The sequence below is a fragment of the Euphorbia lathyris genome, chromosome 1 (assembly GCF_963576675.1).
Source record: "Euphorbia lathyris chromosome 1, ddEupLath1.1, whole genome shotgun sequence".
Taxonomy (NCBI): Eukaryota; Viridiplantae; Streptophyta; class Magnoliopsida; order Malpighiales; family Euphorbiaceae; genus Euphorbia; species Euphorbia lathyris.
In genome coordinates this window covers 15,961,751-15,986,972 of record NC_088910.1, presented here as the reverse complement: position 1 = coordinate 15,986,972, position 25,222 = coordinate 15,961,751, and the positions used below count along the sequence as shown (strand labels likewise).

At 34.9% G+C, this 25,222-nt stretch overlaps 1 protein-coding gene, 1 long non-coding RNA gene, 5 other non-coding genes and 4 pseudogenes across 11 annotated transcripts; all 11 read right to left on the bottom strand.

The window, feature by feature from the left end:
• Positions 1-3,317: 3,317 nt before the first annotated feature.
• Positions 3,318-13,341, bottom strand: LOC136222900 (uncharacterized). 4 transcript variants are annotated; one of them, XR_010685737.1, is made up of 6 exons: positions 13,099-13,341; positions 11,816-11,923; positions 9,798-10,954; positions 8,207-8,316; positions 6,511-6,792; positions 3,318-4,104 (listed from the first exon to the last, which is right to left on the bottom strand). It is a non-coding gene; the product is annotated as an uncharacterized lncRNA (long non-coding RNA). The 4 variants fall into 4 exon arrangements; XR_010685740.1 differs by having other exon boundaries at positions 11,883-11,923; XR_010685732.1 differs by lacking the exon at positions 11,816-11,923.
• On the bottom strand, positions 3,525-3,720 carry LOC136215818 (U2 spliceosomal RNA). Its single transcript, XR_010682824.1, has one exon. It is a non-coding gene; the product is annotated as a U2 spliceosomal RNA (small nuclear RNA).
• Positions 4,544-4,700, bottom strand: LOC136215808 (U1 spliceosomal RNA). Its single transcript, XR_010682816.1, has one exon. It is a non-coding gene; the product is annotated as a U1 spliceosomal RNA (small nuclear RNA).
• LOC136215824 (U2 spliceosomal RNA) lies at positions 5,430-5,608 on the bottom strand (annotated as a pseudogene).
• LOC136216290 (small nucleolar RNA snoR127) lies at positions 5,881-6,071 on the bottom strand (annotated as a pseudogene).
• LOC136215810 (U2 spliceosomal RNA) lies at positions 7,611-7,806 on the bottom strand. The gene has a single exon (XR_010682817.1). It is a non-coding gene; the product is annotated as a U2 spliceosomal RNA (small nuclear RNA).
• On the bottom strand, positions 8,693-8,853 carry LOC136215803 (U1 spliceosomal RNA). Its single transcript, XR_010682811.1, has one exon. It is a non-coding gene; the product is annotated as a U1 spliceosomal RNA (small nuclear RNA).
• Positions 11,442-11,620, bottom strand: LOC136215822 (U2 spliceosomal RNA; annotated as a pseudogene).
• Positions 12,139-12,307, bottom strand: LOC136216289 (small nucleolar RNA snoR127; annotated as a pseudogene).
• On the bottom strand, positions 13,200-13,360 carry LOC136215796 (U1 spliceosomal RNA). Its single transcript, XR_010682805.1, has one exon. It is a non-coding gene; the product is annotated as a U1 spliceosomal RNA (small nuclear RNA).
• Positions 13,361-17,354: 3,994 nt separating this feature from the next.
• Positions 17,355-20,816, bottom strand: LOC136222894 (ADP,ATP carrier protein, mitochondrial-like). Of its 2 annotated transcripts, none has more exons than XM_066010586.1 (4): positions 20,661-20,816; positions 19,396-19,919; positions 18,555-18,929; positions 17,355-17,881 (listed from the first exon to the last, which is right to left on the bottom strand). In XM_066010586.1, exons 2-4 carry the CDS (start codon positions 19,894-19,896, stop codon positions 17,585-17,587), a joined length of 1,173 nt encoding a protein of 390 aa, XP_065866658.1. In that variant the 5' UTR covers positions 19,897-19,919; positions 20,661-20,816; the 3' UTR covers positions 17,355-17,584. The 2 variants fall into 2 exon arrangements, with proteins under 2 accessions (XP_065866658.1, XP_065866663.1); XM_066010591.1 differs by lacking the exon at positions 20,661-20,816 and adding an exon at positions 20,401-20,652.
• Positions 20,817-25,222: the final 4,406 nt, after the last annotated feature.

Sequence of the window (25,222 nt, the reverse complement as noted above, 5' to 3'; positions counted from 1 at the left end):
TCATGTCGCATTCGTCTGTGAATGCGCTCAAATGCGACAATGTTTCATGGTGTATAATGTCGCATTTGAGCGCATTTAGGTAATAAATGCGACAGTTTAATGGAATGGCTCGTCGCATTTAGGTAACAAATGCGACACTATGTTCGCCTATTATACCTTGTCGCTTTTGAGCGCATTTAGGTAACAAATGCGACCATATCTACATACAGTTAACATACGAGCGCATTCGAGCGCATTTAAACCATTAATGGCGGTAACAGGGAAGAAGATGATGCATGCTTACCTTATGCTTTGTCCGTCCTTCCTCTTCGCTTGCCGCCGCCGCCGTCGCCGTCGCCTTCCGTTTTCTTGCCATCACAGTCGCGCTTCGCAGGGAAGAAAGAAACCGGAGATGAAAATGTCGAGGTAGGAGAAAATGAAAATGAAAATGTAGAGAAGAACAACCCGGATTATATATAGTGATGAATTCAAAACGTAAAATGCAGTTGAAACGAACTGAAAATGAAGAAGATGAACCACAATGAAGTTGAATGGGAAAGGTCAGGTGAGGAAGTGGAAGTGGAAGGAGCGGGAGGTACCTTCAAATTAAAATAAGGGTAGTTTTATCCAAAATGGGTTTATTTGTCTAATTTGGTAAAATGAAAGGAAGGTGGGTTAGATATGTAAAGTGGGGTTCTTCATTGGGCTAGATTAGTAAGTATCCCATTTTTTTATTTATTTTAAACACTTTCAATTTATTTATTTAGTTATTAATTTTTAACCGTTCTTAACTATCTTCTTTTTGCATCACAAATTTGTTTGTTAGTATTATAGATATTAGCTTAGTTTCTTTCAAAACAAAATTCTCAATTCTAATCAAATTCTAATCAAATACGAAATTCTAATCAAATACTTTTATATTGTTTCCCAATTCCAATCAAATACTTTTATATTGAATTAAAATGACACTTAGTAATTTCGTCCGTAAAAAAATTTCTTATGGTATTTGTAAGTTATTGCATTCTACTACTCAGTTATTGCATTCTACTACTATTCAGGAGCATCAAAGTTGAAGGTCATTGATATATTTTACCTTATTATTATTAGAAACTATGTGAAAACCAAATATAAGCATACGCATAGGGTTAAATACATTATTAGTTAAGTTCTCTTAAAATAATGTCCATTCAACTTCAATTTATCGCAATAAAATCATTCAACTAATATAACGTAGCTTCCATGTCATCACCAGAAACGATGCATGACTACCACCTAGTTAACACGTATCGTTTCGGTCATCTAGGTGGAAGCTACGTATCGTTTCGGCCAGCGGGGAAAGTTAACTATTGGTATCTTTATACTCAGAAGTGGCCATACAAAATTCAAAATTGAATGATTTTATTGTTGTGTTACCATCTTGAACATCTTGAACAACCATACGAATTCAGCAACCAATATGCATTTAACCCGATCAAAATATGAACAAACATACATTGAAGAATGTAAGAGAAAAGATTACAAATTGTCGAGATGCAGATACACAAAATGCAGATGCAGAAACGGACACCAGAACGTTATTTCTAAAACAAACCTTTATATAAAAACAAACCTTTATATAATAACCTTCAACAGACACAAGATGCAAAAACGCTGCTAAAGAGAATCAATTGAGAGATGGAAAAAAAAACTCCATTGCTCAAGCATAATCTGAAGATGTCTTTCACAATCTAAACTCTCACATATATAGAACCTATAGTATTATCTCCTCTCTCAACAAACTCCAGCTAAGCTGATAAACCATGCATTCGATTCCCAATTTACCCCCTTATTCCATTATCACATTCTTTAAAAGACTCCAAGATAATCAATATTCCATGGATCTAAAATTCTGGTATTATAGGAAAATTGAGACCATGAAGCACTGCAGAATTTATAGACACTAAATTGTTATAATATGATCTAACTAAATGAAAGAACACTCTTGATTCAGGAGCAAATTACTTATGAAGTGTGTACCACAATTCATCCAAGTATCACAATTTACCATACCTTGCAAGTTCAAAATTGAGCAGTCACCGAAACTGGATAAACTGTGGTAAACCGATAATCGATTGAGTCGATTCGGTTCAGTAATTCGCCTAATTTTACCCCATCTCTTCCTATATAAACATGCGTCTGCCTCATGGATTTCAACACATACATAACTCGTTTTACATACCCTTTTTGCCCCAAATATCATATCACCATGGCCACTCTTCAATGCATTCAAAAACACCAGCAACATCAGGAAGAACATGTTCAAACCCACACCATCCATGAATATGATGAGCACAAAAACAACCATGGCCAAGACATACTATGTCACAACCAAACCAATGGACAGCAGCAGAACCACCATGTTGAGCAGGCTAAGATCGAAAAGCACCATGAATCGAGCCATGGCCAAAACATGTTGGCTCAGCTATGTCACAATAAAGGCAATGGACAGCAGTTGAACCATCATGCTCAGCAGGCTAAGATCGAAAAGCACCACGAATTGAGCCGTGGCCAAGACATGTTGGGTGAGTTATGTCACAACAAAGGCAATGGGCAGCAGGTGAACCCAAAAAAATAAAAAAATAACACATTAGATATGATAACATGAAGGATAAAGTTTGTTTGTTTTTTTGAGAGGAAAGAGCTTCTAGTTGCTTAAATACTCGGTTTTTAAGTCAGATAGTAGACATCCAGACTAATAATTTAATAAACTCCCTATCAGCTACGCATAGGAAGAGCAGGAGAAGTAAACCAGTATATCTCAATCACTACAACCAGACAGCTAACTTGTATCAACTATGGTAGTTCACACATAACTGAAAAGCATACACTAGAATTAAGTTAAACGGAAAATATTATCTGCTTCTCAGCAATGGCATTTGCAGTTCTTCCCCCATATGGAGTAACAATCAACATCAAAAAAAAAGATAACGACTACAAAAGGCAGTATAGCCAATGCTTGGTCGAGATTACAAGAGAGGCATCTATGTGCCTCTGCAATAACTAACCCAAGCCTCGAAGGCATTGCCATATGGAGCACATGTTTCTGATTTGGCTAAATAACCTCTGGGGGGACTAAAAACATTAAGCTCCTTGGAATGCTTCAGAAGATATGATAAAGATTGTGTGGTTTGAAGGACAAACAAAACAAAAATAACCTTATCAGGGACTCCAAGATAATAATACTCCATGGATGTAAAATTCTAGCATTACAGGTAAAATGGAACACCATGAAGCACAACAAAGATTATATACTTTGAATCCCAATTGAATCTAACTTTATAGAGGATCGCTCTCTTGAGTGAGCAAAATAGCAAACTACCTTTGAACTATTTATCACTCAACAAAACAGATAGTTCACTATCCAAGTCTGAAATGCACGCCCTCTTGAACTCTTAGTCCACTTTCTAGAAGTAATATAAACAATTGACTTGAATATCAACCAATAATATTTCAAATAAAAGCCAACAAATTACAAATTTGTAACTCTAAATATAAAACTATATTTGGAGGGGTGAGCCAGGCCAATGCTATAGTGCAACGCAATGGCGACTCTTGAAAACCCCAATGGCAAGCCATTGATATAGACCTTCCCCCTAAAAAAATTAATTTAATATCGTGTGGACCAATGGTCCACATATTAGATATTAAACTGATAAGAACAGATACTACACTTGATCTTAGCCAAAAGGCCGAGAAAGGTATGCTTCTACCAGTGTTAGGTTCCTCTTTTTATATTTCACTTCTTGGTCCTCAAAGTGCTTTCTTTCCAATGTGGGATTTCTGTATACACTAGCAGCAGCAACTAGCTTTCCCTCTGATCCCCTTAGTAAGTTAGTATCATCATCTAGCATATCAAGATCCCCTTAAAAGAATAACCTCATCAGGGACTCCAAGATAATTAATACACCATCTGTGTAAAATTCTAGCATCACAAAAAGGTATCACTCTTTGAATCACAATATAATTTAATGTCATTGAAAGATAAGACTTTCTTGATTGAGCAAATTACTTTGAACACCCAAGTACGAAATTTACCAAATGCACATTGAGAATTCCATCATTCTTCAGCTTCACCAATCATACGACCTATAAAATATTAAAACGTTTAACTACCAGTACAGCTTCACTGAATTAATTCAAAAACAAAGGTAGAGAAAGCAAAACTAAAGTAATATGTTGAGACTTTTGGATGACCAATTTAATGTTTTTGATTATGTTGAAACAATAAAACAAATTAACAAGCATCTGATCTCCATGATTTGAACTTTGAAGTGGCTCAGTTTCAAAATCATTGACAAAATGAAACTATAACTCCTTCCAGTTATTCATATACCCAAACATAAACTTCTTTCATTACATACATACTCTAATGAACTAAGGGAGTTCAAAATTTTATGAAAACCTAAAACCAGTTCAATTTTTGCCTTGCAATGGATGCCCAGGGGCTGTCTATATCACGAAACAATAAGCTGAAAAACATAAAACTGAAGTCGATCACATTAACATAAAACTGAAACTAGGATTGGAAGGGCCGCGCGAACACAGGCCCCAACTGGCACAAATTATGACGTAAGCTCTCCCTCTTGGGGAGACTTTAGGGAAGCACCCCTCCAGAGTGCAATGGTCACAACCCTAGGCCATGAGCCTCATTGATCACCCATTGACCCCGTCCAGGTAAGTATGTTGGTATGTTGATCTAGAGTCTTATTTATACCCTGAAGTTTCATTGTTCTGGTCGTGCATTTCCGATGTGGGATTGTTCTGAATACTTTTCTTCCTTTGTTACCAGTTACGATCCGGAGGACTATGAGCCGCAGTATATGTATGAGCCGGGGTCGGACTGCCAAACATGGTTTTGCTAATTCGAATTGAAGTGTTTAAAATTAATAAATCAGTTGGGACAAAAATGGATATTTTCAATCTAAACACAGAATGAAAATGAGAAAAATAGTTACATATCCTCACTCCAATTATTTAATTTGGCCTTTTGAAAGTTATATACCTTAAAAAATCTTAAATTGTGAATTTTGACGCCCCTATAATTACCTCTAAATCAGCTATAGTGGACGTTTAAGGAGAGAACAGAAGTAAACAAATGGTAGTTCTAACATTGCAACTATGGGTGTAGCAGTAAATATGCTCGTTCAAGATTTTCATTTTTACACTCTCTTTGGCCTCTTGGGTCTGGCCGATTGAGGCTCAGGAAAGGGTACCGAAACATTATTTCTAAAAGACAAACTTTATAAAATAGCCTTCAAATAAAAGCAGACACAGAAATGACATGCACACAGACACAAAATAGAGAAACACTAAAGTCAACAAATTATAAATCACTCTAAAAGTAAAACTGGTATTGCAAGGGTGAGCCAGGCCAATGCTATAGTGAAACTCTAAAAATAAAACTGGTATTGGAGGGGTGAGCCAGGCCAATGCTATAGTGCAACGCAATGGCGACTCTTGAAGACCCCAATGGCAAGCCATTGATATAGGCCTAAAAATATTAATTTAATATCGTGTGGACCATTGGTCCACATATCAGATATTAAACAGATACTACACTTGATCTTAGCCAAAAGGCCGAGAAAGGTATGCCTTTACTAGTGTTAGGCTTCTCTTTTTATATTTCACTTCTTGGTCCTCAAAGAGCTTTCTTTCCAATGTGGGATTTTTGTATACACTAGCAACAACAACTAGTTTTCCCTCTGATCAAAGCCAAATATAACCACAAGATGAACAAACTTAGTTCAAGAACGTGAGACACAACAGGTTAACAAAGCATCAAGATTCAGATAGTAGACACCCAGAATAATAATTTAATAAACTCCCTAGAAAATCAGCTAGGTTTAAACAAAAGATAATGACTCTGGTTAGCCAACAACCAATCCCTAAGTGATCAACAGAGAACACGCTTCTACATAAGGCACAGTAGTCAATGCTTGGTCGAGGTTACAAGAAACGCATCTATGTGCCTCTGCAATAACATACCAGAACCTCAAAGGAATTGCCTTATGGAGCACATCTGTTTCTGATTTGGCTAAATAACATCATTCCAGAGAGGGAAGACAAATGAACAAAGGGAGTTCATATACCCAAACATAAACTTCTGTCATCACATACTAACGAACAAAGGGAGTTCAAAATTTGGTGAAAACCTAAAATCAGTTCAATATTTACCTTGCAATGAACTAACTATGCATTTATTGAGGATAAAGATGTCCATTTGGTCCTCCAATTTGGCTTGCATGATCAATTTAGTACACAATTTGGCATTTGAGTCAAATAGTTTGTAAGTGAAACTGTTGATAATGACGTGTTATTTTGGACTAATTCAACAGAAAAAGTGCCAAGTTTGAGGACTAAACTGTCGATAATGACGTGTTATATCAGTGCATGTGCATTAAGTGGTGTCTATACCTGAAGGTGTCAAACACATAAATAAGAACACAACAAAGGCAATGAATTCATTATTAACTCTTCTTTTAGAGTGATTACCATGTCTCTTGCAAAGATTATCCATGAAGGTTCATCTTGAATTACTGCAGATCTTGAAGTTCCTGGCTTTGGAGTCACTGGATCGTCGTTTTGTGAATCCGTGACAACGTAAACTTTTTTCCATCCCTTCCTCCTATTGCATGTTTTCCAAACCCAATTGCACAATCTGCTAACCTTTGCCTGTATTTTTCCCAATTTGGGTCACATCTCCAGCAATCATCAATTGGGTTCCCATTACCACAGGAATGAAAACCCAGCTTCCTCCTTGAGCCATTGATGCTCCTGAACCCAAAAAAAAATAAAAACACATTCGATATGATAACATGAAGGATAAAGTTCTTTTTTTTTTTTTACACTAGAATTAATTTAATGGGAAAAGATAACCACATTCCATCCACGAACTGACCCATGCATTCTGTAATCCCAATAACACACAATGTGATTTTGTTTATCTGCTTCTCAGCAATGGCATTTGCAGTTCTTCCAATAATACACAATATGGAGTAATAATCAACATTCCCGGTATATACACATCAAACAAAAGATAATGACTCTGGTCACGCAACAACCAATCTCTCAGTGATCAACAGAGGATGCACTTCTACATAAAGGCACCGTGTCTAATGCTTGGTTGAGGTTAGACGAGAGGCATCTATGTGCCTCTGCAATAACTAATCCAAGCCTTGAAGGCATTGCCTTACGGAGCATATCTGTTTCTGGACTAAAAATATTAATATCATTCCATAGAGGGAGGACTAAATAATATCATTCCATTATTTTAACTTTGAAGTGCCTCAGTTTCAAAAGCATCAGTGAACTATAACTCCTCTCAGTTATACATAAACCCAAGCAAAAACTTCTCTCAAACACGTACTTAAAGGGAGTTCAAAACCAGTTCAAATTTAATGTAAAACAACCTAAAAGGCATCTCCGCTACAAAAGATGAATTTAACAACATGGTATAGACAACCATATTGCATCGACAAATTGACACAACATTTCCTACCAATCTATCAAAAGAGAGATGATAAATACTTTGCTATTTCAAATAAAAGTCTACAAATTATAAATCCAAAACTCAAAAGATAAGACTGGAATTGGAGGGGTGAGCCAGGTCAATGCTATACTGCAACGCAATGGCGACTCTTGAAGACCCCAATGGCAAGCCATTGATATAGGCCTTCCCCCTAAAAAAATAAATTTAATATCGTGTGGACCATTGGTCCACATATCAGATATTAAACTGATAAGAACAGATACTACACTTGATCTTAGCCAAAAGGCCGAGAAAGGTATGCTTCTACTAGTGTTAGGTTTCTCTTTTTATATTTTACTTCTTGGTTCTGAAAGATCTTTCTTTCCAATGTGGGATTTTAGTATACACTAGCAGCAACAACTAGCTTTCCCTCTGATCCCCTTAGTAAGTTAGTATCATCATCTAGCATATCAAGATGGCCATAATGCTTCACAACAAAATAGCAAGCTGTTGCTTACATTCATTAAACAAATCTTCATGGATTCATTAAACAAAAGAATAACCTCATCAGGGATTCCAAGATAATTAATACACCATGTGTGTAAAATTCTAGCATCACAGGTAATATTGGACAATGAATCACAAAAATATATTACTCTTTGAATCACAATATAATTTAATGTTGTTGAAGGATAAGACTTTCTTGATTGAGCAAATTACCTTTGAACTGCTTATCACTCCACAAAAATGAAACTTCACCACCCAAGTATGGAATTTACCAAATGCACATTGAGAATTCCATCATTCTTAAGCTTCACCAATCATACGACCTATAAAATATTAAAAACGTGTAACCAACAGTACAACAAGCCTGAATCACTGAATCAATTCAAAAACAAAGCTACAGAAAGCAAAACTAAAGTAATATGTTGAGACTTTTGGATATCCAATTTAATGTTTTTTATTATGTTGAAACAGTAAAACAAGCTAACAAGCATCTGATCTCCATGATTTGAACTTTGAAGTGGCTCAGTTTCAAAATCATTGACAAAATGAACAATAACTTCTTTCGTCACATAATAATGAACAAAGGGAGTTCAAAACCAGTTCAAAATTTGTGAAAACCTAGAACCAGTTCAACTTTTACCTTGCAACGGATGCCCGGGGCTGTCTATAGCACGAAAGAATAAGTTGAAACTAGGATTGGAAGGGGCCGCGCGAACGCAGGCCCCAACTGCCACAAATTATGACGTAAGCTCTCCCTCTTGGGGAGACTTTAGGGAAGCACCCCTCCAAAGTGCAATGGAGGTCACAACCCTAGGCCATGAGCCTCATTGATCAGCCATTGACCCCGTCCAGGTAAGTATGTTGCTATGTTGATCTAGAGTCTTATTTATACGATGATGCTTCATTGTTCTGGTCCTGCATTTCCGATGTGATTGGCTCTCAATGTTTTTCTTCCTTTGTTACGAGTTACGACCGGAGAAGCACTATGAGCCGCAGTAGATGTATGAGTCGGGTCGGACTACGAGACATTGCTTTTGCTAATTCGAATTGAAGGGTTTTAAATTAAAAAATCAGTTGGGACAAAAATGGAGATTTTCAATCTAAAGACGAACGAAAATGGGAAGAAGTAGTTTCATATCCTCACTCCAATCCACCCCATTATACGCCTCAATTGCATTATGGCAAATTAAACTCTTCTGTCAGCACACACTCCAAGTAACACAAAATATGTGATTTTTTCTTTTCAACCACTTCTCAGCTACGTTGCACACGCACGGAAATGGATACGGATACAGAAACCGACACCGGAACATTATTTCTAAAACATAACCTTTATAAAAAGCCTTAAAACAAAAGCAGGCACGGTAACGACACGGACACAGACACAAAATGCAGAAACGCTACTAAAGACAATCAATAGAGAGATCTACTGCCTAAAGTAACTATCAGTGGAAAAAACTCCATTGCCCAAGCATAAAGCCGAATACTAACTGAATTCCCAAAAGATGTCTTTCACAATCTAAACTCTCACATATGTATAACCTATATAGTATTCTCTCCTTCTCTCTCAACAAACTCCAGCTATGCTGATAAACCATATGTCATTCGATTCCCAATTTGCCCTCTTATTCCATTATCACATTCTTTATCAGACTCCAAGATGATTAATATTCCATGGATCTAAAATTCTGGTATAGTAAAATTGAGACCAGAAAATATGATCAAAATTTATGCACTGAAATTGTAATATGATCTAACTAAAGCTGCATGTTTGGATACTAGAAAATAACAAAAAGGAGTATACCTTCATTGCTTGTAGAGAAGAATAAACTTGAGCAGTCATCCAAACCAGATAAACTGTGTTAAACCGATAATCGATTCCAACCCAGTATACTAAAAGAACTGGATTGAGTCGATTCAGTTCAGTAATTCGCCTAATTTTACCCCATTTCTTCCTATATAAACATGCGTCTCCCTCATGGATTTCAACAACATAATAACTCGTTTTACATATCCTTTTGCCCCAAACATCATAACACCATGGCCACTCTTCAATGCATTCAAGAACACCAGCAACATCAGGAAGAACATGTTCAAACCCACACCATCCATGAATAGGATGAGCACAAAAACAGCCATGGCCAAGACATGTTAGCTCGGCTATGTCACAACCAAACCAATGGACAGCAACAGAACCACCATGCTGAGCAGGCTAAGATCGAAAAGCACTACAAATCGAGCCATGGCCAAAACATGTTGGCTCAGCTATGTCACAATAAAGGCAATGTACAGCAGTTGAACCATTATGCTCAGCAGGCTAAGATCGAAAAGCACCACGAATCGAGCTGTGGTTGGCTCAGTTATGTCACAACAATGGCAAGAGGCAGCAGCTGAACCACCATGCTCAGCAGGCGGAGATCGAAAAGAACAATGATCAATTCCAAACATGACTTCCTCCTAATATTGATACTCCATCACCATCTGATATTGTTCTCCACCCATAATGTTCTAGGGAGTCCATCACATAAGCATTCCCTCCACTCTTACAATCATTTATATTCATACCATGTATTATAACATTTGTTACATACTGAATTGTTATACATGGTCATGGACCTTCTGCTATATGAACATTTGCTCCTCTTCCATCAATTGTTTTGAATAAGTTCACTGGTAACTCTTCTTTTAGAGTGATTACCATGTCTCTTGCAAAGATTATCCATAAAGGTTCATCTTGAATTACTGCAGATCTTAAAGTTCCTGCCTTTCGAGTCACTGGATCGTTGTTTTGACAATGGAAATTTTTCCATCTCTTCCTCCTATGGCATGTTTTCCAAACCCAATTGCACAATCCTATGCCTGTATTTTTCCCAATTTGGGTCACATCTCCAGCAATCATCAATTGGGTTCCCATTACCACAGGAAAGAAAACCCAGTTTCCTCCTTAAGGAATTGATGCTCCTGAACCCAAAAAAAATAAAAAATAAAACTCATATTAGATATGATAACATGAAGGATAAACTTTGTTTTTTTTAGAGGAAAGAGCTTCTAGTCACTTAAATGCTCGGTTTCTAATTCAGATAGTAGAAGTCCAGACTAATAATTTAAAAAACTCCCTATCAGCTACACATAGGAAGAGCGGAGAAGTCTAAATAACATCAGTCCAGAGAGGGAAGACTAAAAATATTAAGCTCATTGGAATGCCTCAGAAGATATGATAAAGATTGGGGCTGAGGGACAAACAAAAACGAAAATAACCTAATCAGGGACTAATTAATACATGGATGTAAAATTCTAGCGTTACAGGTAAAATGGGACACCATAAAGCACAAAAAAGATTATAGACTTTGAACCCAATTAAATCTAACTTTATGAAGGATAGCCACACTCTAAAAATAAAAGTCAACAAATTATAAATAAAAACCTCAAAAGATAAAAACTGGAATTGGAGGGGTGAGCGAGGCCAATGCTATAGTGTAAGGCAATGGCGACTCTTGAAAACCCCAATGGCAAGCCATTGATATAGGCCTTCCCCCTAAAAAATTAATTTAATATCGTATGGACCATTGGTCCACATATAAGAACAGATACTACACTTGATCTTAGCCAAAAGGCCGAGAAAGGTATGCTTTTACTGTGTTAGGCTTCTCTTTTTATATTTCACTTCTTGGTCCCCAAAGAGCTTTCTTTCCAATGTGGGATTTTTGTATACACTAGCAACAACTAGCTTTCCCTCTGATCCCCTTAGTAAGTTAGTATCATCATCTAGCATATCAAGTTGGCCATAATGCTTCACAACAAAATACCAAGCTGGTTGCTTACATTCATTAAAGAAATCTTCATATGAGTATTTTCAGTTAATCTATATTCAGATCCTCTCTGGCCATACCTATGCTTGCTGGAAACCGCAGCCCTGGTACTTAAATTCCCCTGAAAATTGAGAGAACTTAGCCTCTAATAAGGGAATGGATGACACGAAGTATCAAAGCCAAATATTACCATAAGATGAACAAACTTAGTTCAAGAACGTGAGACGTGAGACACAACGAGGTAACAAAGCATCAAGATTCAGATAGTAGACGCCCAGAATAATAATTTAATAAACTCCCTAGAAAATCAGCTAGGTTTAAACAAAAGATAATGACTCTGGTTAGCCAACAACCAATCCCTAAGTGATCAACAGAGGACGCACTTCTACATAAGGCACAGTAGCCAATGCTTGGTCGAGGTTACAAGAAAGGCATCAATGTGCCTCGAAGGCATTGCCTTATGGAGCATATCTGTTTCTGATTTGGCTAAATAACATCATTCCAGAGAGGGAAGACTAAACACATTAAGCTCATTAAACTGCCTCAGTAGATATGATAAATGATAAAGATTGTGCAGTTTGAGGGAAACAAAACAAAAGAATAACCTTTGAATCTAGCATCACATGTAATATTGGATAATGAATCACAAAAAGATATTACACTTTCAATCACAATATAATTTAATTTCATTGAAGGATAAGACTTTCTTGATTGAGCAAACTACCTTTCAACTGCTTATCACTCCACAAAAATGAAACTTCACCACCCAAGTATGAAATTTACCAAATGCACATTGAGAATTTCATCATTCTTCAGCTTCAGCAATCATACGACCCATAAAATATCAAAAACGTGTAACCACCAGTGCAACAAGCCTGAATCACAGAACTAAAAAAAAAAGGCGGCCAGTGCACTACGCGCTACGGGTCCACCACAATGGTGTATTGGGGGCAAACCTTGGCCACTCTTCAGGCTTGAACCCATGACTTCTCGGTCCCATAAAGACAACGTGCCAATTTAATTCAAAAGAAAAAGGGCACAGAAAGCAAAAGTGAAGTAATATGTTGAGATTTTTGGATGTCCAATTTAATATTTTTGATTATGTTGAAACAATAAAGCAAATTAACAAGCATCTAATCTCCATGATTTGAACTTTGAAGTGGCTCAGTTTCAAAAGCATCGAACAAAATGAAACCCAGTTATTCATATACCCAAACAAAAACTTCTTTCATCACATACTAATGAGCAAAGGGAGCTCAAAATTTGATGAAAACCTAAAACCAGCTCAATATTTACCTTGCAATGGATGCCCAAAGGTTGCCCACAGCACGAAAGAATAAGCTGAAAAGCATAAAACCAAAGTTAATCAAATTAACATAAAACTGAAACTAGGATTGGAAGGGGCCGCGCGAACGCAGGCCCCCACTGCCACAAATTATGACGTAAGCTCTCCCTCTTGGGGAGACTTTAGGGAAGCACCCCTCCAGAGTGCAATGGAGGTCACAACCCTAGGCCATGAGCCTCATTGATCACTCATTGACCCCGTCCAGGTAAGTATGTTGCTCTGTTGATCTAGAGGCTTATTTATACCTTGATTCTTCATTGTTCTGGTCGTGTATTTCCGATGTGGGATGGCCTCAATACTGTTATTCCTTTGTTACGAACTTACGAGTTACGACCGTAGAAGGACTATGAGCCGCAGTAGATGTATGAGTAGGGGTCGGACTGTTATCTTACAACTAGTCCGTAATCTTCAACTCTTCCTAAATCATCAAACTCACTTAGGCATTGAAGTGGGTTCGTTGGACTTCGGACCCGTTTTCCCTGCGATTCTATTTTACATGTTGATATCGAGAAAGTTCAGAGAAACGTTGGGCCACATGGCGAATACAGGTTAGGGGAGCCGAATACAGTTTAGATACTCGGTTATCATTATTAATATTTAAAAAAATGACATTTTTTGTTGTCTTTTGAGGGTCCGCTCTAGATTTAGAGAGGTCTAACGCAAATTATTTAATTTGGCCTTTTGAAAGTTATATATACATGATTAAAAAAAGTTATACAATTTTTTAACTTGTATTCTTCTATGTAAATTCATTAATTAAATTTTCATAATTAATTTCTTATAGTAAGGTCTTATTTGATAACACATTTAATCACTTATAAATTAAAATGTTAAACACTTATATTATTTAAGTGTGTTTGACATAGTTATTTCTTCATCACTTAAATTGGTCAATTAAGTTAAAAATCACTTATTTTGGTAAGTCAAAATATTTAACTTAATATTTTAAGTTAAATATTATCAACTAATATTTTTATATCACCACTTATTTTTAATATTTATCAAACATTTACATCATTTAATATTTTCAATACTTTCAGTATTTATTTTTTCAGCACTTAATTTTCAGTTTTATCAAACAACATATAAATGTCATTCTCTTGTAAATGTTACATTGTTGTAAGTTGTAATGGGTACAAAAAAAAATGGAGAGAGCAATCTCGTTGTAACGGGTAGATAAAAAAAGATAGATATTAAAAAACCATACTAATAACTTTCATTTATTATAAAATTATAGAAAGCTAAAATGTTAAATAATTTATAATAATTACATAAATTAAAGATCTTTTCCTTAATTTATTATATAGTAAGGTACTAGTTTTAGTTATTTATGTGTTGATTTTTTTTATGAATTAAAAATATATTTTAGTTTTATAAATAAAATCTATTTTATTTAAAAAAAAATTGAGGTCTTAAAAAATATGAGACTTAGAGAGTTTACTTTAATGGTTTCATGGTTAAGTTGACTAGGTGTCTTTTTCATTAAAAAAAAATCTGTTTTACTTGTAACTCTTAAAATTGTCATGTATATTTGACAATGGAAGGAAAATGAGGAAAAATATGTATTTCGCCATATGCAATTGTAATGGAGAAGTGAACAACTAATATTATTATCTTCGTTGAGATCTGAAAGGTAATTTAATAGCTAATGGAAACAAATCAAGTTACGAAAGGAAACCTTATATAATTATATTCAATGTTATAATATGTAAACTTTTTCTACTAAAATCAAATGTTATCCTTATTTAGTTATCACTAATAGAGTGTCATTAGATAGTCTAAAAATTTGAATGTGACTATCAATATAATAATTGATAATTCAATATTGCTACCGGTTATTATTTAAGGTCTTTGTATATGTTTTTTATAGTCGAGTATCATGATAAATGTACAACTACTTAAATGAAGATTTTTTAGGAATGTTTAAGAAATTCAAAACTTAATTGGTCCTAAAATTAACACATAACATCTATTTGGCTCTCCAAACTAAAGATCAAAAGTCAATTAGAACCTTATACTACCAAAATCAATAGTAAGATCCCTGAACTAAACAAAAATCACTAATTAAAACCAATCTAACACACATAACTAATTGGATCTCAATGAAGCATATAACACTTATGCCACTGTGAGCTTCTTATCTACAACCGCAAAAAATGTTGTTCAACAATCTTCTTTAGGGTTTCAAATGAAAATGCAAAATCTGCTCAACTTGCCTGTAAATGTATACACACGATGATCCATTTGCACAATTTTACACTTAGAATTAAGGTTGATTATGTTTCAAATAGAAAGGGATGAAATTCAACCCAAAATGACAAACCATTACTAACCTAAAATGTGATAAATGGCAAAAGTTTAAAAATATTTTACAGAGTTACAAGAAGCAAATCAAATCTAAAATGAAACAATTGATTATTTTCAATTTAAAATAGTTTAAATAATTACATAATTTTCAATTTATTCCCATAGCAATTAGGGATTCAAAATAGTTTACAACGTTAAAACGGAGCAACGAAAATTGAAAAAAAAAAGTAATTGGAAACTAAAAATAGCAAAAGAAAATGCACAACAAATTACAATTAAAGTTGATGCTTAATGGTCGAGCATCTAATTGTTTAAGTTAAGCTGCATTCTAATTGTAAGATTGGATTAGGTTGGGTTCAATTGGTGATTTTTTTTTAGTTCATGGCCTTGTTGCCGATTTTGGTAGTATAGGGTTCTATTGATTTTGGACATTTAGTTTGAGGGGTCAAATAGTTGCTATGCCTAAAATTAACGAATTGAATAATATAAAATCTTATAGGTCGTGTCTCGGTCCCAGTGTGGCTGATCATCCTCTCGGACCAACTATTGATCATCGCCTTAGTTAAGTATTATCACTAAAGATCGGGATAACATCATCATTGTCGAATCAATATATTTATAATATATATGTTCTATAAATAAGAACTGAGAAGGAGGGTGTTTGTTTCAACTTTTTGAAAGAGCATTTAGCGTTTCACTCCAAACTGCAGGAAACGTAATGGTTGGTTAAGTTTATATAACAGCAGCGTTTAACATTTTCTATGGAAAATGCATCGTTTCTTAGCTTTTCACAAACTATTTGTAATTATTTGCTATTAACAAAATTCTCCTTCTTATTTCAATAAAATATCTTTTTTCTTTAACATCATTTCTATTTCTATAACATCACTACCGAAAGAATAAAGTTTTGTTGTGTTCAATAAATTTTATTTTTTATTTAAATTATTTTTGTTAATTTGTATAATACATTTTTTATTTTATAATTTATTTGTTAATTAATTTAAAATATGTCCACATTACAACAACAATTCAATATAATTTTACCAAACACTAATAATTAAACAGCTAATAACAAATACGCAACAACAAACCTCTATTAGTTTGAACCAAACCTTCAGTTTTTTCATATTATATTATTTATTATTTTAATTTATATCGAGTGAATAAATTAAAAATCAAACATGTAATTATAAGTTTAGTAAATACATTAAAGCAAATCAATAAGTATTTTATCTTTATTACTTCATTTGCAAAACTTTAGTTTGATAATAATTTATCCAACAAATTCAAATTCAAATTCAAATTCAATGTCATTATATTCCTTTGTACTTGTTCCATTTCTAAAAAACTTTCGGTTACTTTTGTGCAAACCCCTCTTAAAACTCAAACAATTAAAGACCCGTTTGTTTTACCTGATGTTTGATATTGTTGTCTACTGTTTTTTTGTTACCGTTTGCTGTTTGAAAATGCTGCCTTTCCAAAAAGCAGAGATTCCGTGCTTTTATAAAAATCTACTTTTCAACTACAAAAAACAAACAGAAAGTGTCTAACCGAATACATAAAACTATCCCTTTCAAAGTGAAAAGACAAAAAAAAAAAAAAAAGTCAAAAAACAGCAACCAAACATCCCCTAAAAAAACTTGTTTACCATTGCAAATATCTATTTACTGGTGGATGTTAATTGATTGACCATCTATTGACTAGTAAATATTAATTTAATCTTCTAGGATATCTAGAAGTATTTATTTTCAATCATAACCAACCACTGTATCTACTGGTTTAGAATAAAAAACAAGAGAAACTAAAAAAAAACCCAAATGATCACTGAATATGTTCTTAACAAGTCTTGAACTTGGACTAATACCCAGTAAACCACACCCCAACAATCAATCAGTACATATGGACATTAGAATAAAAGCATTTATAGATAAATCTCTTGTTTACATAAAAGAAAACTTAGACATGGATAATTATTAGTCACAGTAATAAGTTACATTTCAACTCCTTGAGACTATGTTTATTCAAAATAAGTAAAGAATCATCCTAAAATATCATATGTTTTAATAACTGCAAAAATTTTGCATCACCATTTCTTCTATGGCTGCATAACTCACAATCAATCAATCTCAATTAAGCCCCGCCGGAACCATATTTCTTTCCGAACACAATCACCTGAAGCTTGTCATATCCGGCGAGCACACCAGCACCAGCGACTGCACGGAGGATGTTTGCACCAGCACCCTTAAAGAGGGATTTGGCACCCTCATTTTTAAGGATCTGAGAGAATGCATCCATTGAGCTTTTGTACTTGACTGCTTCTCCTGAAGTCATCATCATTCTTCTGCGTACCGTGTCGATCGGGTACGAAGCAAGACCAGCACCGTTGGTGATAACCCAACCAAGGGCAAAACTAGCAAAGAAACTATCCTGAAATCATATCAAGAGAAGAACCAAAACAATTATAAGATGATAAACATCTGCGAATAGCTATTTTAAAAGTAAAATCAGCTAATATCTACCCGCTAAACCAAATACCAAGCAACAAACTAACCTAATCATACATTCCGAAATACAAATTTTAAAAGTAAAATTAGCTAATATCTACCCGCTAATCAAACACCGAGCAACAAACTAACCTGCATCTTTCCAGCCAGGATAACTAGCTTCAGAAAATCATACATTCCGAAATACAAAGTTAAAAATAAAATTAGGTAATATCTACCCACTAAACCAAATACCGAGCAACAAACTAACCTGCATCTTTCCAGTCAGGATAACTAGCTTCAGAAAATCATACATTCCGAAATACAAAGTTAAAAGTAAAATTAGCTAATATCTACCCGCTAAATCAAATACCGAGCAACAAACTAACCTGCATTCTTTCCAGTATAACTGGCTTCAGAGAATCATACATTCCGAAATACAAATTTTAAAAGTAAAATTAGCTAATATCTACCCGCTAAATCAAACACCGAGCACCAAACTAACCTTCCAGTTAGGATAACTAGCTTCAGAGAATCATACATTCCGAAATACAACTTTTAAAAGTAAAATTAGCCAATATCTACCCACTAAATCAAATACAGAGCAACAAACTAACCTGCATCTTTCCGGTCAGGATAACTGGCTTCAGAGAATCATACATTCCGAAATATAAACCACGGTATACAATGATGCCAACACAGGAAATGTTAAATCCACGGTAAAGCCCTGCAATGCCATCTGATTGCAGTGTCTTCCTGTAGACATCAACCATCCCGTTGAATTGCCTTCCTCCTCCTCCCTTCTTTGCAGCCTTGGCATCATTAGCGAGACGGGTTCTAGCATAATCCAAAGAATAGACAAAGAATAAAGAAGAGGCACCAGCAGCACCACCGGATCCCAAGTTACCAGCAAACCATTTCCAGTAGCCATCACGGTCTTTCTTAAAGTTAAAGAGTCTTTTGAAGTAATCTTTGAATGCAAAGTTCAAAGCCTGGAGATCATGAAACAATGTACTAGTTAATAAGCATAGTTTTCAAATCGAGATTCGACCCGTGAATCAAAATCCACATTAATATTAGTCTAGAAATGCAATTTAAAAATCATATCAAAAGTACCATTCAAATCTAATGCAAATGCAATCCTAATAAAACTAATTCACAAATTGAACTCTGTTTAATAACTTAATGGAAATGGATGGAAATTGAGAGTTTGAGCTTTTTGACAACAATGATAATGATGGAATAAAACTAGTTTGAGTTGATAACTTAGTGGATTTAGCCGTTAGTATTGTTGAAGTTTTTAATGAACAATAATGAAGATCCTACTCGAAATAGAGCTAAATCGAATCATCGTAAGATTCTGTTACAATTTAGATTCACCCTATAAATTCAGCTGTAAATATAGAAAAGAAGACATGCTTACAAAACAAGAGAGTTGCAGTAGAAGAACAAGCGAACCTGAGTGGGGAAATAACGGATGACATTGGCTGTGTTCCCTCTCCACAAGGACATAACTCCTTCCTCTCCCATTGTTCGGCTGAAACAATCTCCGATACCCTTGTAGGGATGAGAGAGTCGACCAGCCTTGATCATCTCGTCCTGATTTTGGATCAAGAGCTTCACACGCTCAATGGGAGCTGCAGCAGTTTTGGAGACAGCTGCAGAAACTCCGCCCATAAGGAAATCTATGGCGAATCCAGTAAAGCCTTTCTCCGCTGGTGCCTGTATAAATACAGGTGATGTTGCTGATGCAACTACTGATAGATCAGGGGAAAATTGGCATGCCTTGCTCAATCCGACATTGGAATAATTTCGAGATGCGAATTGCCTCTGATGCAGAGCAGGTTGCCTTTGGAAACACCTATATTGGTGTTGAACATCATGGGATAGGCTAGAACTGAGATCCAACTGACTGGTCATCTTTTGCAGAACAGAAGGATGACGGTTCGTATCAGCCATTTCTTCTCTACAATGAGAAAAACCTGCAAGCATTGCCAAACAAGTTGATGTTAGAGTCATTTTCACAAAATCATGAGAAATTTCACCATCAAGTTGGAAGGTCACAAAGGGAAAAATAAAGATATATATATGTGTTTGGAATGGAGGATCAAAGTTCAAAAAAATATAGAACTTCTCTAGTATACAGTTGTAAATTAATCACTATGAACAAAGATTGTCCCACAAAATCATCACTCATTCGATCCTGGAGTAAAGAGTCCTATTAATCAACAAAATTTTATGAACCCTAACTAGAGAAAAAGTGTCTAATTAAACTGTCTTTTACAAGCAAAATCGAATCTGCAAGATCAAATCCACGGCCCTCAAACAGCATTGCATACAAATCAACTACTCTCAGATCAAGTTTTTCCACTAAAATAACAAGATGCATACACTGATTCAATAAACAGAAAATGTGAAATCAAAAAACAAACAGGAAAACTTGAAGATTGTAAGATCCTATACCAGGAATGCAGAAGTTTCTGAAGGAGCAAACTTCTTCTGAAAATTGCAGAAGAATTGGGGGAAGAAGTAATAGATCTAAGAGAGATAGAAGAGAAGCATGAAAAGAGTTATATAACGGAAGCCGAACAAGTAGGCGTATTTGACACAAACTCCCGAAATTTCGGCAGAGCCAAGTAAAATAGTGATCATCATAAAACGGCCGATGGGCACGGTGGTTGCGATCAGATAGAAGTAAAGAGAGAGAAGGAAAAAAGAGTTACCTCATTTGTCCCGAGTGTTTGGTGCGGAGAGAAAGTAGGAGGGATAGGTTTGAAGTTCCCATTTTTTTGGAAAGTAGATGTGAAAGGAGGAAAGATGTTCTCCGTTCCCGGCGAGGAGTGAAGTTCCCATTTTTTTGGAAAGTAGATGGTTAGAGTTGCACACATTTGAATTTTGGAAAAGTAGTACGAGCCCTTCGATTTATTTTTATTTTTATGTATTTAAAAATTTAATCTTTCAGTTTAACAAATTAAAGATAATATATTCACAATGTGAATTTCACATTAATCATAATAAATATATTTAGGACCTGTTTGGTTCAGCTGTTAGCTGTTTGCAGTTGCAGTAAGCTGTTAGCTGTTTGTTATTAGCTGTTTAATTATTAGTGTTTGGTAAAACTATATTGAATTGTTGCTATTCGGATTTAAAATGTCTAAAATGGACATGTTTTAAATTAATCAACGATGAAATTATAAAAGGGAAAATGTGAAAAAATTCTCATAACGTTTACAACTAGAAATAATTTTACTCTTAACGTCTAAAATGATACAATTTTACCCATTATGCTGGCAGCTACAAGCAATTTTACCTTTAACATTGACAAGTTAGGTCGATTTTAGATATTATTAGAAAACATAGATATTTTATTTCTTATTCTACACCAATTGCACGTAATCAGTAGTTCTAAAACAGAGATTTCATTTTTTTTTTTGCGATTTAATAATAAAATTGAAAATTAATATTTATGGATTCGGCGAAATATTTGAAATTTTTTTTATCCAACTCGTACAAAAGACAATATATATCTTTTTATTTTCTTAAAAAAAAATTCACGTCTAATCATATGTTTGTGATCTCTTACTAACAATGATAAAATGGTGCACATGTGAAGTGTAGATGACAATATTCATGACCAAAAAGACAGTTTGATAAATTATTTCTCATATTGACCCAACTTGTCAATTTTAGGGGTAAAATTGCACAATTTTAGACGTTAAGGGTAAAATTGCTCATAGCTATAAATGTTAGGGGTATTTTTGCACCTTATCCTATTATAAAATAAAAAATATGTTGCACAAATTAATAAAAATAATCTATATAAAAAATAAAAAAATTATTGAACGCAACAAAACCTTATTCTTCCGGTAATTATGTTGTAGAAATATAAATAATGTTAAAGAATAAACATATTTTATGGAAATAAGAAGGATAATTTTGTCAATAACATATAACTACAAACAGCTGTTTATGAAAAGCTCCAAATAGGAGCTTTTCGTGAAACGCTCCAGAACGCTGCAGTTTCCAGAGAAAATGCTAAACGTTGCGGTTATAAAAACCTAACCAAACGCTATATTTCCTGTGGTTTGGAGTGAAACGCTAAACGATCCTCCGAAAAGCTGAAACAAACACCCTCTTAATCATATTGATAATATATTCACATTAATCATACCCCAATAATAAAATATGGTTTTTAACAAGGAGGGGTTAAACCCGGTAGCAAGAAAAAAAAACAACTAGGAACACTATGGAGGATATCAATGATATCAGCAGAAATGAGAACATGGAAACATGCAGGCGACACATCAAACTCATGACGACTTAAGAAAATAGTTCATGCGAAATTCACCGCAGATGCATCGTCATGAGTCCATTAAGGGGAGGACGACTCGGCTCAATTTATGGCCTTTAGTAGACCAATCGTAGGGCTGCTTGACGATTTGTGCAAGGAGAACGAGAACTTAGTATCCACAAGAAATTAGCACAAAGGGAACATTCTGCGGGTTCCATCAGCAGAATGATTTGTTATATTTTCAGAACCGTTATTTTATTGGCCAACAATCTCAATTAAAAGAGGTTCTGCTCCCATAATTCCACGTGACTCCGAGCTTCGATCATTACGGTGTGAAGACAATGTTGGTAAGATTTTCTGTTATTTTCTATTGGAAGGCCATATGGTTATCTATTGAGGCTTTTGTAGAACGCTGCTTAGTGTGTCAACAAACTAAAAATTCAACACAGGCAACAGGTGGATTATTACAACCCTTACCTACTCTAGAGAGTGTCTGGGAGGATATCACTATAGATTTTATTAGTGAACTAACTTTTAGTAAGGGGTACTCTATCATTTTGCTAGTGGTAGATCGATTAACCAAATACGCTCATTTTGGGCTTGGAACAGTACTTACGAGCTATGGTCTTCGACCGACCTCAAAAGTGGGTCTCGATGTTGGGTTGGGCGGAGTATAGAGTTATCATAGCAGTATCAAAATTTCTCTTTATCAGGCCTTGTATGGAAAAATGCCTCTGACAATAGTTCCTTTTGTTCTTAGATCCTCCAAAATCGCGGCAATAATAGAGATATTGGCCGCGATGAGTTACTACAAAAAATTGAAGACAGACTTGGCGGCTTCTCGTAATCGGATGGAGTTGGTCGCCAAAAGAAGTGTCAAGGTGTGGAATTTGCAGTGGGAAATAAGATATTAGTTAAATTACAGCTTTATCGTCAAGTTAGTGTAGCATCTCGCTTGTCTAATAAATTGGCTAAACGATTTTATGGGCCATTTACAATCGTTCCTCAAATTGGGGAGGTCATTTACCGATTGTATTTATTAGATACTAGCCGCATCCACCTGATACTTCATGTCTCGCTCTTAAAACCTTTTAAAGGAACAACTATGATGTTGGCTTGCGAGCTACCTTCTTCAGTAGAAAACGGACAACCTATCGAACAACCCCTAACGTTTTGTGATGTACGGCGAGTTTGGAGGCATGGTAAGATGGACATACAGGTTTTAGTGGTTTGATCGGGTTCTGGTCCTGAAAATGCCACATGATGAAGGAAAATAGATAAGCCTAAGCACAACAGAATTATAAATTTTTTATCTATTTCTCTTATCCCAAGATCCGTTAATCGTTATTTCATATAAAAAGGGATTAAATACATGTACCTTTGTTAACGAACTATCTACCGTTGCAAACGAAGTGCCCACGTGGATGTCACGTCAATCACGAACACAGTCACGAACACAATCAAGAAACCAAAACTGAAAGTTAGTAATCAACCAAATAGCAACCAAGAGTAGATTGCCTCTAACGGTATCTACACGAACTAAGAAACGAATAGAACGAAAAGGTAATTTATCGAATGAGAGACATGAAGAACTTTTTTTCTCTAAGAATGGGGATAATGGAAATATGCAATATAGGGGTTATTTATAGTGTTTGATACTTCTAACGCTTATTCCCATTAAGTTTAATTTATTAGACTTTCAATCCCATTGGTTTTTCTAATAAATAAACATTTATAAAATAACTTACATTTAACAAGTCTTAATAAATACAACTCCAATCTTATTAGAGCACTTCAATTAAGTTGTGATATTAATTTAGAAATATAATCAAATTATACTATCCAATAAATATTATCCTTTAATTGATTTTACCATAAATATAATCTAATTATAATTATCTACATAAATCAATTAGTTCAACTTAATAATCCCCTATATATATATTTCGGCCTATACATGTCCTCTCTCTCAAAATTAACATTCCGTCCTTCGGTCTTAATTCTATGTGTGACCCATTAGGTTCTTACCGCAGCTAGCCGTATATGTTTATTTAAATTACTTTCATCAAACCTGTTTAACTAAACACATAACAGAATGAGTGCGCAGACTGTTTTTATTAGAATCGTCATATTCCCCCAGAGCGATAAAAAGTCAGGTTGATTCTGACAGTTACCTTTCCGTATTAGGTGCAGTATAATTCGATCCTTCATCAGGTATATCCTGTGGACAATTTCTTATAACCATGGAATGTGTCAAGGTTACATATAACGAAGAGTCCGTTTTTACTTGTCCAGGTTGAAGTTACTCTGAAAGATAAGTTAAGTGAAATTCTATTTCTACTCTTAACTATATCACCTTGCAAGGATTTCAGTCAATTCACCACAAGCGGACATTTGGATATATCTCCTATTTATCAGGAGTGACGAATGCTTAATCTAACATTAACTATCCTGCAATTACTTTATGTGATACTCAACCCTACTCTCACACACCCCAGGGCCTCCCCTGTAATGGATCATGCTTACACAGAATCAAAGCATCACACTCCATAATCCAGAATCACTAATTAATGAATGTTTGAGTCTGAGGATTAGTTATACCTACTAATACCAATAAGATGAACAGTTGACACTCAGATAAATCAATGCATTCTGTTATCTCAAATCGGGTCTCAATCCTAATGAACTTCTTCACCGGATCCATGTAACTGTCTAGATATCTCCATATCTAAAACTTGTAAGATCAGCTCTTTGTCTCAATAGAAAAACTGTTACATGCAAGTCTCAACAGTAATATGCTAACCACTATAACACATTACTTGACTTGGGTTGATTTTAAGTTTATTGGTCTATTATAAAGTATAGTCTCACTTCATGCTTGTATGAACACTTTATAACTACTTAAATAAACTTGGGATTATTTTTACTTATAAAAGATTAATGCCTTTTATATATAGTTTTAATTATACTATATCTTATTAAAACAAACGATTT

What these genes read in the sequence shown, in the direction of transcription:
- LOC136222894 (XM_066010586.1), bottom strand. Translation starts at nt 19,896, where the DNA reads ATGGCTGATACGAACCGTCATCCTTCTGTTCTGCAAAAGATGACCAGT. An exon ending in TCCGTTATTTCCCCACTCAG is followed by an intron (nt 18,930 to 19,395) that starts GTTCGCTTGTTC and finishes CATGATCTCCAG; the next exon opens with GCTTTGAACTTTGCATTCAA. An exon ending in TCCTGACCGGAAAGATGCAG is followed by an intron (nt 17,882 to 18,554) that starts GTTAGTTTGTTG and finishes ATATGATTTCAG; the next exon opens with GATAGTTTCTTTGCTAGTTT.